General features: G+C 41.0%; 1 protein-coding gene across 6 annotated transcripts in view; it reads left to right on the top strand.

Annotated features, from left to right (window-relative positions):
* LOC139545490 (solute carrier family 15 member 4-like) overlaps positions 1 to 17,559 on the top strand; it is a 113,665-nt gene that overhangs the window by 30,896 nt on the left and 65,210 nt on the right. For 3 of the 6 annotated variants that reach the window (XM_071353308.1, XM_071353307.1, XM_071353305.1), the window contains exon 8: positions 463 to 621. In XM_071353308.1, the coding sequence (XP_071209409.1) occupies positions 463 to 621 (159 nt within the window). Of the gene's footprint in view, positions 1 to 462; positions 622 to 7,871; positions 7,910 to 7,967; positions 11,438 to 17,559 lie in introns of those variants that run through there. The other 3 variants (XM_071353310.1, XM_071353309.1, XM_071353311.1) reach the window with 2 other exon arrangements.

Raw genomic sequence — 17,559 nt, 5'->3', positions numbered from 1 at the left:
AATGCGCTGCTTAGCCTTTAGTTAGCATTCTCTATGGGATTTTACATGTACTTGTTAGCATTGCTAACCTTCGGATTTCAGAGTATCATTGGGTTTGAAAACAGCACCCTTTGTGTTCAGTGCCATTATTATCGAATACCCCGGTATAGCACAAGGTCGGTATGACAATCTGGATAACTCCCAAGCCTACTACATATCCACACACCACACAGCCAATTGACTGTCCTCTGCCAAAGTCATCTAAAAACACTTTGAACTGTTCCTCACCCCAGGCCGGATGTGCCATGGTTGGAACATGGACATTGTTTGCCCAGAGTCTAGAAATGTGTTTGGATCAGTGTTTGCATCTGTCAATGTTTACTCTGTATGACCGGATGTACTGCATGATTGTGTTTGTTTACTTGTTAGTATTTCTTGTTTTTTCTATGGATCTCTGAGTTCAGTGTCTGTCTCCTCTCCCAGGTCTGGAGTTTGCCTATTCAGCTGCCCCCAGGTCCATGCAGAGTGCCATCATGGGACTGTTCTTCTTCTTCTCTGGGATTGGTTCCTTCGTGGGCTCCGGCCTACTGGCCATCGTCTCCCTCAAGGGGATTGGCTGGATGTCCTCCCACAAGGACTTTGGTAAGAGCGAGAAAACACTCATCCAATACAAGTTCTTAAGTAGGTTCTTCTTTTGAGACAATGTTCATTACTCATATAATAGGAGTTGGACAGGCTCTTCAGGGAGAAAAAATGTGAGTGAGAATGACGGTGCATTGTATTGCCTCAGCCTGCATAATGATCTGTATACCGACTCTAGGGAGGCCTGCCATCACAATCAGCCTTAAACATGGCCTCTGAAAACTACCTTCAACTCCCTGGCCATTGATCTGTATGAACACAGTTTCAGGGATGAGGAATAGTATAATGTTCTGGCTCCACTCATGCACACTGTCTAGAGCTTTTATAGATGTTACTGTAAAATTGGTGTGACAAAAACATCAGCAGTGTGTCATAGCTTACTGTTGTCCTCGTATAAAAGAACACAGTATTGACATTTGGATTCCCTCTGCAGTATTTACTTTCACATCAACGGAAATGTATTTCCTGGGGGGACGCGTCACAAGAATTGTCATGTCGTCCTGATTTAATATCCACTTAAGGAGTTTGTAAATTGGTTGCACCAAAGAAGGAAAAAATTATCCTGGTGCAATTGTCTTATTTTAAGTGTTTCCTGTAATAAATAGAGATGTCAGACTAACGACAAAAGGTTTGTGTAAATCTGTCGTAGTGCTAGAATAAATAGTGTGGCGGTGGCAGCAGATGGATGTGTTCCCTGGTGAAAGGAGCCCCCCGGCCCAGATGCACTTTCCAGGGAGCATGCGGAAAATACGCCGCACTGTAAATTGTTTAACCACAAACACCTAATAGCTCATTAATACAGTGTGCCGACAGGTTGGGAGGTATTTTGATGACATTAGCACTTGGAGATGCTTGGCACGGCTTCATAAATCCATCCTTCGACTTGCCTAGCCTCGCCCGAGGAGCCGTTTGTTTAGTAAGCATAATTTGATTGTTAAACGAGAGCCTGGTTTGCCTGCAAGCTTTCTTTCTCTCGCTCTATCTCGTGCTGCTTTTTGAAAAAGTCATTTTAAAGAATAACCGCACACAGTAGGGGTGGGCGAACAAACAGAATAAAACATCCAGGTGGCCAAAGCTTTGGCCTCAAAGCCTGTCAGTTTGTTGTGCAGTTGCTTGTTGTCTTTCCTTCACATACTTTGCTGGGCTTTACCTGTCTCTATTCCCCCCACCCCCCTTGGCTCAGCGCTCTGCAGGAGCGATGGAAGTGGATCCTCCTCATTTCCATGGCTGAGGGCTGTGTGATGCGGAGGCAGAGCGAAGCATGGAGTAAACAGGAGGTTTGGTGAGCAGAGTGGTGCAGACCTGGGGATAGACACCCAGTATTAATGACAAGCTGGGGGCCTGATTACACAGCCCTCTCCTCTTAAGTAAAGCTGCCCCTGGAGTGCGCACCATAGAGCTGACACAGCCAGCCAGCTAGCTACCTTGGCAGCTGGAGGTTACTACTCACCTCTCTCTCACTACACCACCTTCTCCCTTCACGTCTTGTCCTCACAAACTAGCAGCAGGCATGCGCAGGTAGAGAAGCAATGTAAGATACGATACAGTCCGTCTGTCCAAATGTAAAAGCATATGCCTTTGGTAACTGTAGTAGAGTCACAACCAAAATGATTGGCACCCTTGATAAAGATGAGAAAAGAAAATAGTACAATAAGTAATACCAATACTATTGTATGCTCAAAACAATGATGAACTTTACCCAGTACCTGGACTTTTTTTGCCCAAAACCTGGTTGCCTCTACCAGGAAGCTGTAACTTGGCTGTGGATCTTCCAGCAAGACAATGACCCCAAACACATCAAAATCAATAAAGAAATGGTTAATTGACCAAGAAATCAACACTTTGCAATGGCCATCTGTCTCCGGACTTGAAACTCATTGAAATCCTGTGGTTTGAATTGAAGAGGGTAGTCCATAAGCGCAAATGAAGGATATCAACGATCTGGGAAGATTCTGTGTAGAAGAATGGTCTAAGATCCCTCCCAATGTATTCTCCAATCTCATAAAATATTTTAGAAAATGGGTCTGTGACATTTTCCTCGCAGGGGGAGGGTGCTGGAGTATTGAAAACAGGGGTGCCAATAATTTTGACACCCAATTTGTATTTCCAAAAAATTTATAATAATAATACTTGTTAAACATTTTTTTCTAGGCAATTGTATCAGTATAAAATATATATATTTTTGCATATAATATAGCTCAGTATTTGTATTATCTTACTGTATACAGTATTTTTTTGCTCATCTTTGTCAAGGGTGTCAGTTATTCTGGTCGTGACTGTATTTGTATTATGTTTTCGACTTGGTGACTCTTAACTCTCCTGCTGTCTTCCGGTCAAATTGGACTGAGTTTTCTCTCTGAAAAATGTAGTTCCTTTAATCTGATTGTCATAAGGTTCCATGACTTTGTCCACACAGGGCATCTGAACACACAAAATACATTTTGATGATTTTATTACATTTGGGGTGTTTTATTTAACTTTTGTACACCTGTGGTGTTCCCTGTCAAAAATGACCGGTCATTACAAATGAATGGGTGAGACTACAATTAGGGTAATAGAATTGAGTTCAGGCACATGCCCATTCATCAGATGGACATACCTCCTCTCCCAGACACCAACATGCATGTGTGTTTGAGCACACACACGCCTCACTCCCCTTCTTGGCTTCCATGGCAATCCCCACAGGAACCTTACCCCAATAGAATCTTCCCTCATGGGAACCACATATATAAAGCTTTTTGAGTCCTTGCACAATTCATTCTGTGGCAGCACAATGACCAAACGATATACTGTATGTGAGGCTCTAGATCATATCTTTGTTCATGACACTGGTGAGGAGAGAGTCCTTGTTAAACTTTGACACAAAGTAGTCTGTGATAAATAGCACTATGTTTCATCTGAGTATTTGTTAAAGTCAAAATAATCCATACATTATGCCTTTTTTACTCAAAAACAAGTTGTATGAGCTCAGGTCAATGAGGCCTACAGGCCATAAATAGCAAATAGAAGTTCAAAATAATAAATAATACAAATTATAATGTTCACAATAACTTAAGTTGATAAAAAGATCTAACACAACATTAGGTGATCATTTATGTATTATTATGGATTTATAATCCGCTTTAATGGGGCGGTCATTTTGGACCGGGAACACAGCATTATTTAACATGAAACTAACACAACAGGAGGGTTAAAATCCCAATGGGCTTTTTCCACAGTCAGGCTGACATCACATCTGACTGGTCATTCATCACAATCCTTTTATTTGGTCCTAGAAAAGGCAGCCATCTCACCTGCACTTTGACAGAGACTGCATTGTGCTGAGTTAACCCCACAGTTCGTCAATGAAAGGTCAACCTTCTCTCCTTCTGCCTCATGAGTTGGCTTGTATACATAAAGATGTTTTGTTCTGCTGAAACGTGCGCTCCTTTGAATTGTTGCCCAATGTATTCATCCACCATTGACTTTAAGGAACACAATGCTTGAGCTCTGAGTAGGTAGCTGCAGTCACAGACCAGGAAATGGCCTTTTTATTTTAATTGTACCAGGTTCAAGTCCTGACTGGTCCAGGATCAGATGTCGGGATATTTGAGACATTCACAGTTTAGGTTGAGACCCACATATCCTGCTCAAGACTCATTTGATGATACTTAATGAAAAGACAGTGTTTTTAATGGAGGGCAACGGTGCCAAAGCAGCAAAAATGGTCACATGAGCTCTTCTTGAGATTGGTGCTCAAGTCTTCCCGCTTAATATAATACATGTGCTGTATAAGGGAAGGTATTTCTTTAAATGAAAGAATAATCAATGTGAGATGTATATTTTAAATACTGTCAGCTTTTCAACTGACAATAATGATATTTCCAGCTAGCTAACAGCAGACGCTTGTTCTTTCCTTTTAATGGTGTCAGAGTTCAGGGTAATGGTTTCTCCATTGATAAGTTAATAATGCTATTGATAGATAGTTATCAATGGATTTACAATTACCTGTACTCATTATTGATCAACTGCTTCCATTTCGTCTCTAGTCCATCCAGAAGTTTTACAGTACAAGAAAGAGAAGTCAGACAAAGTATGTTAATGTCCACAGCTGGGGCTGTTGATCATTGGAGGTCTGTGTGTTTCAGAGTTGTTGTTGTTATTATTGCAGCAGCTCTCTGCCTAAATGAATGCATCATGGTGGCTAATATTATTCAGTTAGAGGCAAACGGACATAGAAGTTCCCTTCAGTGTCCCACCTCTGGATAGCGCTGCATTCTTCCGTATCGATTGCGTTCCCTAAATACCTGTCAAATATGTATGGGGTTCGTTAATGGTTTGTACAACAAGTCCTTGTTTTGTTTTTGCTGCTGTAATTACCAGCCAAGTGGGCCCTGGGGAGGCATGAGTTGGAACGAGGTAGGCAGCGGCAGACATAATGAAATTAAGAAGGTACCATTACAAAAATGTAAACCCTGCACAATTTTTCAAACCTACCCCATAAACTGAGATGTAAAGACTTGTTTTGATTTGATTTCATCAGTCGTCCCCTGATATTTCTCAGGATCCAGTTATATTACTTATTCTCTGGTGATGTTTATTGAATCTATAAAACACTACACAATTAAGGTCAATGAACGGGTGGCTCTTTCCCCTCAACATGCATTTATTCAGCTGCAGTTCAGTCATGCCCTCTCTCCTCTCCCATTCTCCTTAAGGCCAACTCCCCTGTGTTAATTAAGGCTGTGCTTGCAGACTGAGTGTCGGTTAAAGCGAATTATCGATTTGAAACGCAAGCAGCAGACTCTGCCGGCATTAACCCCCCCCCGTGAACATTATCCTGCCGGTCTTCTCCTTTTCCAATTATCCATAAAGAGCACAGACCAAGCGAGGCAGTGAGAGACATTTCTGGGGTTGGATATGATATGGATTCAGATGTGCTAGTGACAGGAGGTACAGTACTGCACCACTCATAAAGATGAAAACAATCGTATGATGAACTGCAAAGGACACTATTTAGACGGCCTGCAGAGTGAGTCCTCCGTTACGCTTTGGAGGTTCTTTACGGTTAAAATATCCCAACTTGCATATCTTCTGCCTCCCCTGGTGAAGTGCTGCTAGCTGCGATCCGTTGAGTTGTAGGCGTGATTTATTTTCAGTTTAGGCTTTGAGTGAGTATAGTTTATAGGTTTTGTGTTTTGGAAATTAATCAGATATCAGGGGTCTTGGCACTGCGTTTAAATCATGTCTCCTTTTTACTGCTCTGGTCAGATGGTAGACTATACAGTCTTCCCTACCAGGGAGGAACAACTTTTTATAGATTGGTTTGCGTATTTGGCCATATTGTCACCAATAAGTTAATTGTTAGTGAAAATTATGCACACCAACAAAAAAAAATGCAATCCAACGGTATATGTATTAGTGTCGTATTTTGGTCATGCCTCGTGACTCAGATTGTCAAAATGATTTCAGCAAATTCCAAAGCATGTCCAGTCAAAAGTTCAAGCCCTTGGTTAATTGGGGTCATGTTGATGACTGCACCAGTATCATGTGTGAGTTTGACCCCTTCCCCCTGTCGTGTACATGGCGACTGTGTGAGTCCTTGTGTTCTCCTGGCCCCAGGGCCCCCAGCTCTGGATGGACCGGTATAATTGGACGGTCTCTGAACCCCAGGGTCCGGAGGGCCGTCAGACCACTCTCCCTGTTCACTCTCTCCTAGCCCGCCCGCACCGCCCACCCTCACCATGGGAAATGACAAGACTTCTGTGGGATTACCCCCTTCTCCAATTAAAATCAAGCCTGCTCCTCCTCTAGGTCGTTATTCACTGTGACAGTCCCACGTGGAGAACTTAATAGGTGCATTCTTTTGACAGCACACTGTCCTGGAGCTTTGGACTTCCTCATTTGAAGATACAGTATGTAGGCTAGCTAGCTGAGCTCTGTCTGTTCTCCCATGTATCCTTCCGGGCTAAGAAACCGTGCCATGCTGTGTGCCTATTGTATAAACTCAAACCCTTTTTTAATAAACATGAGAAATCCCTATGCTGGGTACTCTGATTGGGGAGCCGTCAAAAGAACAGCTGTGATTTGCGTCAATGTGCTGCTGGTTAAACATTAAGGCCAGTAAACCACTGCTTAACATGGCCAGGGGTGGAAGGCTTCTAACGCCAACACAATTGTCAGACAAAGCACTGTTTTAGTTTGCAAAATCATTGATTTAGTGCAGCTGTTGGCTTTTCCCTTCATGTGAAACTGTAGCGGGGGGGGGGCAGCTAGATTTAGTTTAGAATTGCCCTTCAGTGTTTGTTTGATGAATAGGGACAACCACTCCAATCAGCAGTGCCAGCATTCAGAAGTAGACGGCAATAGCTGGATGCAAGCATAAACCTCAGAAAGAGGCTTGTTCGTAACAATGCACTGCGGAGACTGGTGATGTTAGCTGAGAAAGGAGGGTGACAATTTTATATCTCATGAAGACAGAAGGGTAATTATGGACAGTTTGAATAGATTTTTTTCACAGTACAGTATTATAGATTATAAGGTGGGGATATGACTTAAGGTTACGGAGTTGTTCTAGTGCGGGTCTTTGTTAAGGCGATGATGTTTGTACTGTAAACGGTCAAATAGCTTTTCTATGACATACGATGCCAGTATCTCCAATCCATATCAAGCGTGAGACACACAAACTCATCATTTCAATCCCGCTAAGCCAGAATGAAGGCAAACAATTAAGTGCGCATCATTGTGTTTTTACGCCTTGTTGTTGAATCCGTTCCCCCAAGGAAACAAACAATCCTTTCATAGTATTGAGACTCCTTGCCTGTCCTCACAGCTGAGGGTCCAGAATGTGCTGTTATTTTCTCATGCTTCAATCCCAGATAATCAATAATGCCATTCATATGATCATTGAAGTGTGGGGTCAAACTGCGTTAAGCATCTCATAGTAATAAGACAAGTGGCTTCCAGCTGCACTGACAGAGCTGTCTTTTTTCTCTCAAGCATAAGCCACTTCAGACAGATTTAATTTCTCTTAAAAGTACGAGCTAAACATGGAGACAAAGCAAATGTCATTGCCATGTGACATTGCCAGGTTATGCGAATGAACAGTTGTATGTATCCCTTTAATGTGGAATGCTGCTTTGTGATGTTGGTGTCATGCTCCCATCCCTCTCTGCAGGATGCATCAACCACTGCTGTCTTTTTTTTTTACCCTTTCTTTCTAATCATTTCTATATGCCTCTTTATTTTGACCCATCTCTTCCTCCCTACAGCTTCTTGTGGTGTCTCTCTCTGAGGTGGTGCACTTGAATTCTGTCATAACAATGGCACTGTTCCTACCACCTCCCTCTCTCCATCCCTCTTTCCAGGTAACATCAATGACTCCCAGCTCAACTACTACTTCTTCCTGCTAGCAGGGATCCAGTGTGTTACCCTGCTGGTCTTCCTCATCGTGTCGGTCAAATACGACAAACAGAAGAGTAGTAGAGCAGGAAGCCAAAGGCTGGGTATCACTCCCTCTTGACCCCAGGACTGACCCATGTCCGTCTGACTTCACCCGACCTGCCTTAGTGCATAGTGGTTCGTGCCAAACACCTCTGTGATTTGGAATGGGATAGAGTTTTTATTTTTCCTCCTCAATAAGTTTGTAAGACTATTACATTTAAGGCAACAACAAAAAAACGTACCAGTCAAAAGTTTGGACACACCTACTCATTCAAGGGTTTTTCTTTATTTTTACTATTTTCAACATTGTAGAATAATAGTGAAGACATCAAACTATGAAATAACACGTATGAAATCATTTCATTTAGTAACCAAACAAGTATTTAAACAAATATTTTTAGATTCTTCAAAGTAGCCACCCTTCGCCTTGATGACAGCTTTGCACACACTTGGCATTCTCTCAACCAGCTTCACCTGGAATGCTTTTCCAACAGTCTTGAAGGAGTTCCCACATATGCTGAGCACTTGTTGGCTGCTTTTCCTTCAATCTGCGGTCCAACTCATCCCAAACCATCTCAATTTGGTTGAGGTCGGGTGATTGTGGAGACCAGGTCATCTGATGCAGCGCTCATCACTCTCCTTCTTGGTCAAATAGCGCTTACACAGCCTGGAGGTGTGTTGGGTCATTGTCCTGTTGAAGAACAAATGATAGTCTCACTAAGTGCAAACCAGATGGGATGGCGTATCGCTGCAGAATGCTGTGGTAGCCATGCTGGTTAAGTGTGCCTTGAATTCTAAATAAATCACACAGTGTCACCAGCAAACCACACCCAGACCATCACACCACCTCCTCCATGCCTCATGGTGGGAACCACACATGTGGAGATCATCCGTTCACCTACTATGCGTCACACAAAGACACAGTGGTTGGAATCAAGAATCTCAAATGTGGACTCATCAGACCAAAGAACCGATTTCCACCGGTATAATGTCCATTGCTCGTGTTTCTTGGCCTAAGCAAGTGTCTTATTTTTATTGGTGTCCTTTAGTACTGGTTTCTCTGCATCACTTCGACCATGAATGCCTGATTCACGCAGTCTCCTTTGAACAGTTGTTGAGATGTCTGTTACTTGAACTCTGAAGCATTTATTTGGGCTACAATTTCTGAGGCTGGTAACTAATAAACTTATCCTCTGCAGCAGAGGTAACTCTGGGTCTTCCTTTCCTGTGGTGGTCCTCATGAGAGGCAGTTTCATCATGGCGCTTAATGGTTTTTGCGACTGCGCTTGAAGAAACTTTCAAAGTTCTTAATGTTCTGGATTGACTGACCTTCATGTCTTAAAGTAATGATGGACTGTCATTTCTCTTTGCTTATTTGAGCTGTTCTTGTCATAAAATGGCAAGATTTTTACCAAATATGGCTATCTTCTGTATACCACCCATACCTTGTCACAACACAACTGATTGGCTCAAACAGATTAAGAAGGAAAGAAATTTGATAAATTAACTTAAGGCACACCTGTTAATTGAAATGCATTCCAGGTGACTACCTCTTGAAGCTGGTTGTGAGAATGCCAGAGTGCGTAAAGCGATCGTCAAGGCAATGTGTGGCTACTTTGAAGAATCTGTTATAAACAAACCAAATAAATGTTAACACTTTTTTTTGCTTACTGCATGATTCTATATGTATTATTTCTTTATAGTTGGGATGTCTTCACTATAATTCTACAATGTAAAACATGAAGAAAAACCCTTGAATGAGTAGGTGTGTCCAAACTTTTGACTGGTACTGTACATTTACGGTACACTCACACATCCTCACATGAGATCAAGTTCATCTTAATGTTTATTTATTGTACAGTAACCTTATTTAAGTGATCATTACTGTGTCTGAACCTGTTCTATCTGCAGAGGTCAGGTTGCCCTTGAATACGAATGGTGTAATTTATAATCATTTAAACCAATTATTTAATGTAAGCTGCTCAAATAACTTACTCCTGTTGTCAGATAAGTATGGCATTATACAACTGAGTGGCCTTTTCACTCTGATCATAGATCAATGAACAATTTAAAACAAATCCCCCAGACACACCACTTTGAAAAACCTTAGAGGCTTCATCGACTTGTTATTGACTGATCCGGTTTGTACTTGTTTGTTTGCTCTTAAAGCCTTTCTTCTAGAGGAATTGTGCCATATTCAGACTGTATTGAACATTACTCAAAATTGTGATTAGGGCCTTGGTGTTTGACATTTGCTATATAGCTTCTTTTTTTTAAGCTTGTGGTTATGATTGACATGTATGGGTTAAATAGAACAGGGGCTTTTACTAACCATGGTACTATGTATTCCGTCTCATAATTTTCAACAATGTCATGCTGTTCATATATACATACACTTTGTTTTCAGATCTAGAGTTGCTTAAATATTGAAGGTATTTATTGAATTACATTTGTCTGCTAAATCCATAAATAAGGCTTAGACTTACTTTTCCACTATGCAATGATTTTAAATCACTATTTTAATCTGATTACAGAAAAAAAACAATTATATATTAAATGGATATAGTGCCAGCTGTTTCAACTTGTATACCATTTTGGTTTATTTACCATCATTTACTCCTAGACTAACCACCCCTAGCCTGCAAAAGCACAACATGGTGTTCATGAAACGGGATGTTCTGGGTCGTTCCACCAATTTGGTGCCTTTTGGTGTCGTTCCCAGAACACCATTATTACATTACCTGGAAACCTAATAAGAACCGTAGGGGAATGTTCTGTGGTGGTTGTTACAGCTATTGTGCACAAGAGTTTAAGGAATGTTTGGAGGACATTTCATTTAAAACATTTTCTGAAAAACATTATTTGAATGTTTTTGGGATGTTATCCTAATGTTCGATAAACCACTTAAACTTAATGGGAATGTTTGCTAATGTCCTGGGAATGTTCCAGGTTTTCTGAGTGTTTTGTTAAACAGCAGATCCACAATGTATTTTTGTTTGACCCAACAAGTGTTTTTTTTTGTTGTGGGAGTGATCTGCATTTTTGCTTTATCTAGACTTCAGTGCAAGAAGTGAAAGCTGAAAGTAAAGGTATTTTATAAACCAAAATCCACTCCGGGCTCAAGGGATGTGGAATAATGAATTATTAAATACTACCAATACAATTGTTCAGAAGTGTTAGCATACTACTTTGAGATCTTATGACATAGCTGTTTACAGATTTATCAGGTATGTGGCTTGAGTTTACCTTTAGCTATCACATTGGAACCACTTACTAACTCAATGACAGTGGCTGAAAACAACCATTTTTGTTGTTATTATAGTGTTTGTTGGTTGAATTGTGTTTTTTTGTGGTTTGTTATTTTTGCCAATAAAATCTATTACAATCCTTTAAATTGGTAATTTTCTACATTTTAAAACTTTAAATTGAACACTATTTTAAGCCTATCCTTTAGGACTTGACATGCAATGATTGACATCCATTCTTACACTTGCATGACTTTTAAACCTGGGCAAAAGCCAAACTTTAAGCATTTTATTCATATTGATGCTATAAGTTAGCGTAGTTATAAAACATATGTTTGCGTATATCTAACATAACCCTGATTATGGCAGATATACGCAATGTAGCTATTACGACAAGCCACTTCTAGTCCCTATTATTCCTCTTAGAAATGGGAGACCCCTTGGCAGGTTGTCATATAATAGTTTGCATAACACATTGGTATGAGACCTTATTGTGACTCATGAGTCAAGTTTAGCATTTCCAGTGAAGAGGAGGCATATTTCTTCATAGTTTTGTCAGACTGGGATTGAAATCGCCACATCACATCACAAATCATGCGGTAATGCTGTGGCCTTACAGCCGAGGCAACAGCGCCGGGCCGTTTCCTATATAGTACAGTTGATAGAGGCTGGTGGTTGGATTCAAACCACACAAGCGTGACGGAACAGGCGGCTCGATGTTTTAACTTAACACAAAGCCTCCAGGTTATACGGTACAGTAGCTGTGTGGCCGCTTGTTTCTCAAATTTAGATGACATTTTGGCAGATATGAGTGGTTATGGAGGAAGTCTTGAAGGGCAGTAACATTGAAAAATACATAAGAATTGAGATATTGCTTTTAAGGTTCAGAGTTTAGGTCATATTTATAAACCAGGCTTTACAAAGCAGTGGAGATGGAGAAATGTTTCTTATGTGTATTTCTATTCATTATCTATACTAATAGATGTACAACAGGGTGTGAAGTAAGTCATTTGGATAGTAGTTTAAAAGCAGGTTATTGAACAAGATGAATCAAGCTAAACATCAGTATTGACTATCATAAACGTATCAAACAGCCTCACTAACAATAATTGAGTCAAACAGTTATAATACAGGCTTATTTAAATAATGACATCTCATTTCCTCACAATATTCATTAAAACTATATATTTGATGAAACATTGAATTTGGCCTTACTACTATTAGCCAATAGAAACACTGAATAACAGATTCATACATGGAAAAACAGATTAGTAAAAAACAGTCTAAAGGAAGTTTGTTTTAAAGTGTCTGTCCTATCTGAGAGATATAAGAAAGATCAGGAAACTATGTAAATTTTTTGACAAATACAGTGGGGTAAAAAAGTATTTAGTCAGCCACCAATTGTGCAAGTTCTCCCACTTAAAAAGATGAGAGAGGCCTGTAATTTTCATCATAGGTACACTTCAACTATGACAGACAAAATGAGGGGAAAAAATCCAGAAAATCACATTGTAGGATTTTTTATGAATTATTTGCAAATTATGGTGGAAAATAAGTATTTGGTCAATAACAAAAGTTTATCTCAATACTTTGTTATATACCCTTTGCTGGCAATGACAGAGGTTAAACGTTTTCTGTAAGTCTTCACAAGGTTTTCACACACTGTTGCTGGTATTTTGGCCCATTCCTCCATGCAGATCTCCTCTAGAGCAGTGATGTTTTGGGGCTGTTGCTGGGCAACACGGACTTTCAACTCCCTCCAAAGATTTTCTATGGGGTTGAGATCTGGAGACTGGCTAGGCCACTCCAGGACCTTGAAATGCTTCTTACGAAGCCACTCCTTCGTTGCCCGGGCGGTGTGTTTGGGATCATTGTCATGCTGAAAGACCCAGCCACGTTTCATCTTCAATGCCCTTGCTGATGGAAGGAGGTTTTCACTCAAAATCTCACGATACATGGCCCCATTCATTCTTTCCTTTACACGGATCAGTCGTCCTGGTCCCTTTGCAGAAAAACAGCCCCAAAGCATGATGTTTCCACCCCCATGCTTCACAGTAGGTATGGTGTTCTTTGGATGCAACTCAGCATTCTTTGTCCGTCAAACACGACGAGTTGAGTTTTTACCAAAAAGTTATATTTTGGTTTCATCTGACCATATGACATTCTCCCAATCTTCTTCTGGATCATCCAAATGCTCTCTAGCAAACTTCAGACGGGCCTGGGCATGTACTGGCTTAAGCAGGGGGACACGTCTGGCACTGCAGGATTTGAGTCCCTGGCGGCGTAGTGTGTTACTGATGGTAGGCTTTGTTACTTTGGTCCCAGCTCTCTGCAGGTCATTCACTAGGTCCCCCCGTGTGGTTCTGGGATTTTTCCTCACCGTTCTTGTGATCATTTTGACCCCACGGGGTGAGATCTTGCGTGGAGCCCCAGATCGAGGGAGATTATCAGTGGTCTTGTATGTCTTCCATTTCCTAATAATTGCTCCCACAGTTGATTTCTTCAAACCAAGCTGCTTACCTATTGCAGATTCAGTCTTCCCAGCCTGGTGCAGGTCTACAATTTTGTTTCTGGTGTCCTTTGACAGCTCTTTGGTCTTGGTCATAGTGGAGTTTGGAGTGTGATTGTTTGAGGTTGTGGACAGGTGTCTTTTATACTGATAAGTTCAAACAGGTTCCATTAATACAGGTAACGAGTGGAGGACAGAGGAGCCTCTTAAAGAAGTTACAGGTCTGTGAGAGCCAGAAATCTTGCTTGTTTGTAGGTGACCAAATACTTATTTTCCACCATAATTTGCAAATAAATTCATAAAAAATCCTACAATGTGATTTTCTGGATTTTTTTCTCATTTTGTCTGTCATAGTTGAAGTGTACCTATGATGAAAATTACAGGCCTTACTCATCTTTTTAAGTGGGAGAACTTGCACAATTGGTGGCTGACTAAATACTTTTTTGCCCCACTGTATTTCACCCCTTTTTTAAAGCACTAAACTACTTCCATATATACTTCAATAAAAACATTTAACCATTACCGGGCTATCTTCAGACGAATGCGTGACGCTTGTGGGGGTCGTAGAGAAAAACGGAGAACACAGTCTTTCCATAGAGATGAGGCCAAACCGTTCAGAAGCTACAGATGTTTTTGTGAGAAGACCAATTTTTCAGGATGTCTCATGGTCTGACAAACACCGATTGTAGCTTGGCCACTTTCACCATAGATGTGGAAGGCTGCCATTGGCGGGTGCGGTTGATTGAGACCCAGCCCATGCAAAAAAATCATTACTCTAGATTAAACAGACGGATTTTGATGGGGATTTTTGTATTATGCTAATTAAATCTAGGGGGTTGTTTAAGATAAGCTATTGAATCCATTAAAATATGTTAATTGTTTTAGCCTTAAAGGTACCCAGATCATTCATAAAAGAGTAATCAGTAATGTTTATACATATGCATTCGGAAACTATTCAGACCCCTTCCCTTCTTCTATATTTTATTACGGTACAGCCTTATTCTAAAATTGATTTATTGTTTAAACGCCCACATCAATTTACACACAATACCCCATAATGACAAAGCGGAAACAGTTTTTTATTTATTTTTGCAAATTTAAACAAGAAAACTGAAATAATATATTTACATAAGTATTCAGACCCTTTGCTATGAGACTCAAAATTGAGCTCAGGTGCATCCTGTTTCCATTGATCATCCTTGAGATGTTTCTACAACTTGATTGGAGTCCACCTATGGTAAATTCAATTGATTGGACATGATTTCGAAAGGCACACACCTGTCTATATAAGGTCCCACAGTTGACAGTGCATGTCAGAGCAAAAACCAAGCCATGTGGTCGAAGGATTTCTCTGGTCTGATGAAACCAATATTGAACTTTTTGCCCTGAATGCCAGGCATCACGTCTGGAGGGAACCTGGCACCATCCCTACAGTGAAGCATGGTGGGGGCAGCATCATGCTGTGGGGATGTTTTTCAGCAGCAGGGACTGGGAGACTAGTCAGGATCGAGGGAAAGATGAATGGAGCAAATTACAGAGATCCTTGATGAAAACCTGCTCCTTTAGACCATACTGTAGACTGCCAAAATTCAGCATTTTGACATGTTCCTCCGTCAACCATGGGTGTGTTCGTAAATTCTGGAGTCCTCAGAGTGTTCTCTGGGTATTTGTAAATTCAGAGTGTTGTCAGATTGTCCATTCGTAAATTCAGTGTTTCGCTCTCGGAGCGTTCAGAGCGCACCCTGGACGCTCTGGCCAAGGAGTTAGGTTGATCCGAGCATTCTGACCTCAGAACTGCAGTCAAGCACCCAGGCTAACTGGCTAACGTTGGCTAGCTGGCTAGCTACTTCCAGACAGAAATGAGAGAACACCTCACTCTAACCACTTTACTCGCCCTAGCAGAGCTGGTTAGGCTGTTTTCATGTTATCAAGAGCGTTGGTGACAGTAACTGTGCTGATGGCAACAATTTAATTACTCTTCTTTGCCAACGTTTACTGACACCGGCCAAATTCAACAGGTGTTGAGCTTTCGTAAATTCATCAGTTATTCTGCATTCTGGCACACTCAGATGAGAGTGCTCTGAAATCGGAGTAGAGAGCCAGAGTGAATTTACAAACGCACCCCACGTGTCAGTTCCAGGAAGATTTTAACCCACTAATTCCAAAATGTCTCCAAGTTTCCCCATCATTGTAGTTATTTTGTTGCTTTGACAAACACATTTCTGAAGATTATTATTTATTTAATGTGATTAGTGATTCAGTCATGTCTGTCCCTCAATTTAAGGTCAACCTTGTTACATGAACTGAACTCTCGTTTTAATATGGTGAACCTATTCCTTTAAAACAAACATTGAACATCCAATAGTCAAATCAATGAGTAAAAGGAGGTGAGCTGGTTCTACTCTTATTGGCCATTTTCTGGTGCTTTGTGGTGGAAAACTGAGCGGGTCGATACAGGCTAGAAATGTTTTAACAATAACATTTTTTGGTCTATTACCCCTGTCACAAGGAGATTTATGGCTAATTTAAGAAGAAATCGGCAACCCTGTTATGGTCAAAGCTGGTACTTTATTTGGAACTTTAATAGGCACTTATTATAGTAATTGTTTTATTTAAGCTTTTGAGATGGGAAGACATGCTTTTTATGAAGTTGAAAGTATGCTCTTTATGACAATGTTAAAATTAGGTGAAATTAAAGGTTTATTTTTACCAAGCTACACTTTTTTCAAAAGGCGCCGAATTGGTGAACCGACCCAGGTATATACAGGTAACTGGCAAATAAAGGAAACACCAACATGAAGTGTCTAAATAGGGTGTTGGGCCACCACGAGCCAGAACAGCTTCAATGCACATTGGCATAGATTCTATAAGAGTGGAACTCTATCGGAGGGATGCGACTCCATTCTTTCATCAGAAATTGTTCATGATGGTGGAAACGCTTTCTTAGACGCTATTCCCGAATCTCCCATAAGTGTTCAGTTGGGTTGAGATCTGGTGACAGAGACAGCCATGGCATATGGTTTACATCGTTTTCATGCTCATCAAACCATTCAGTGACCACTCGTGCCCTGCGGATGGGGGAATTATCATCCTATGGAGGCGTAGCCATGGTAGACAAAATAATTGCCTGCCCAGCATTTTATACATGACCCTAAGCATGATGGGATGTTAATTGCTTAATTAACTCAGGAACCACACCTGTGTGGAAGCACCTGCTTTCAATATACGTTGTATCCCTCGTGAGCTCAAGTGTTTCCATTATTTTGGCAGTTACCTGTATCTCTCTGGCCCTGTGACCTTCACTTGTTTTCAAACAGGCATAAAAATGCCTCACCCTGTCTTGGAGTGGTGGCTGATATGCTGCTCTGCCACATTTTCCCACAAGCCTCACTATATATCTATATGACATGGTTGGGTGCACCCCTCATGTTGCAGCTGGAGGCTTTTTGCCAGCCAGTCTTTCATTGCCTTTGGGTGTTTGAGTCATTACTGCTATTTTCTGCAATGGATCCAGGGGGTGGGGAAGAGAGGGGAATGTTGTTGTTTGTTTCCTGCTGTGGTGCACAGGTCAGGCGGGAGACTTTGTTTACAAGGCGTAGCTACTTGGCTCAGGCACCAGAGTTGTGTTTATGAACAATGTAGTCTGCAGTTCCCTGCGGCTCCATCTGTAAAAAAAATATGTTTAAGGTCAAGCTGACCTCGACAACTACTCTAACTCAAATGATATGCAGTGTGTGTGTGTTAACTGCGTTTGGTGTGTAT

The sequence above is a fragment of the Salvelinus alpinus genome, chromosome 19, assembly GCF_045679555.1.
Source record: "Salvelinus alpinus chromosome 19, SLU_Salpinus.1, whole genome shotgun sequence".
NCBI lineage: Eukaryota > Metazoa > Chordata > Actinopteri > Salmoniformes > Salmonidae > Salvelinus > Salvelinus alpinus.
This window is presented reverse-complemented; position numbering and strand designations above follow the sequence as displayed.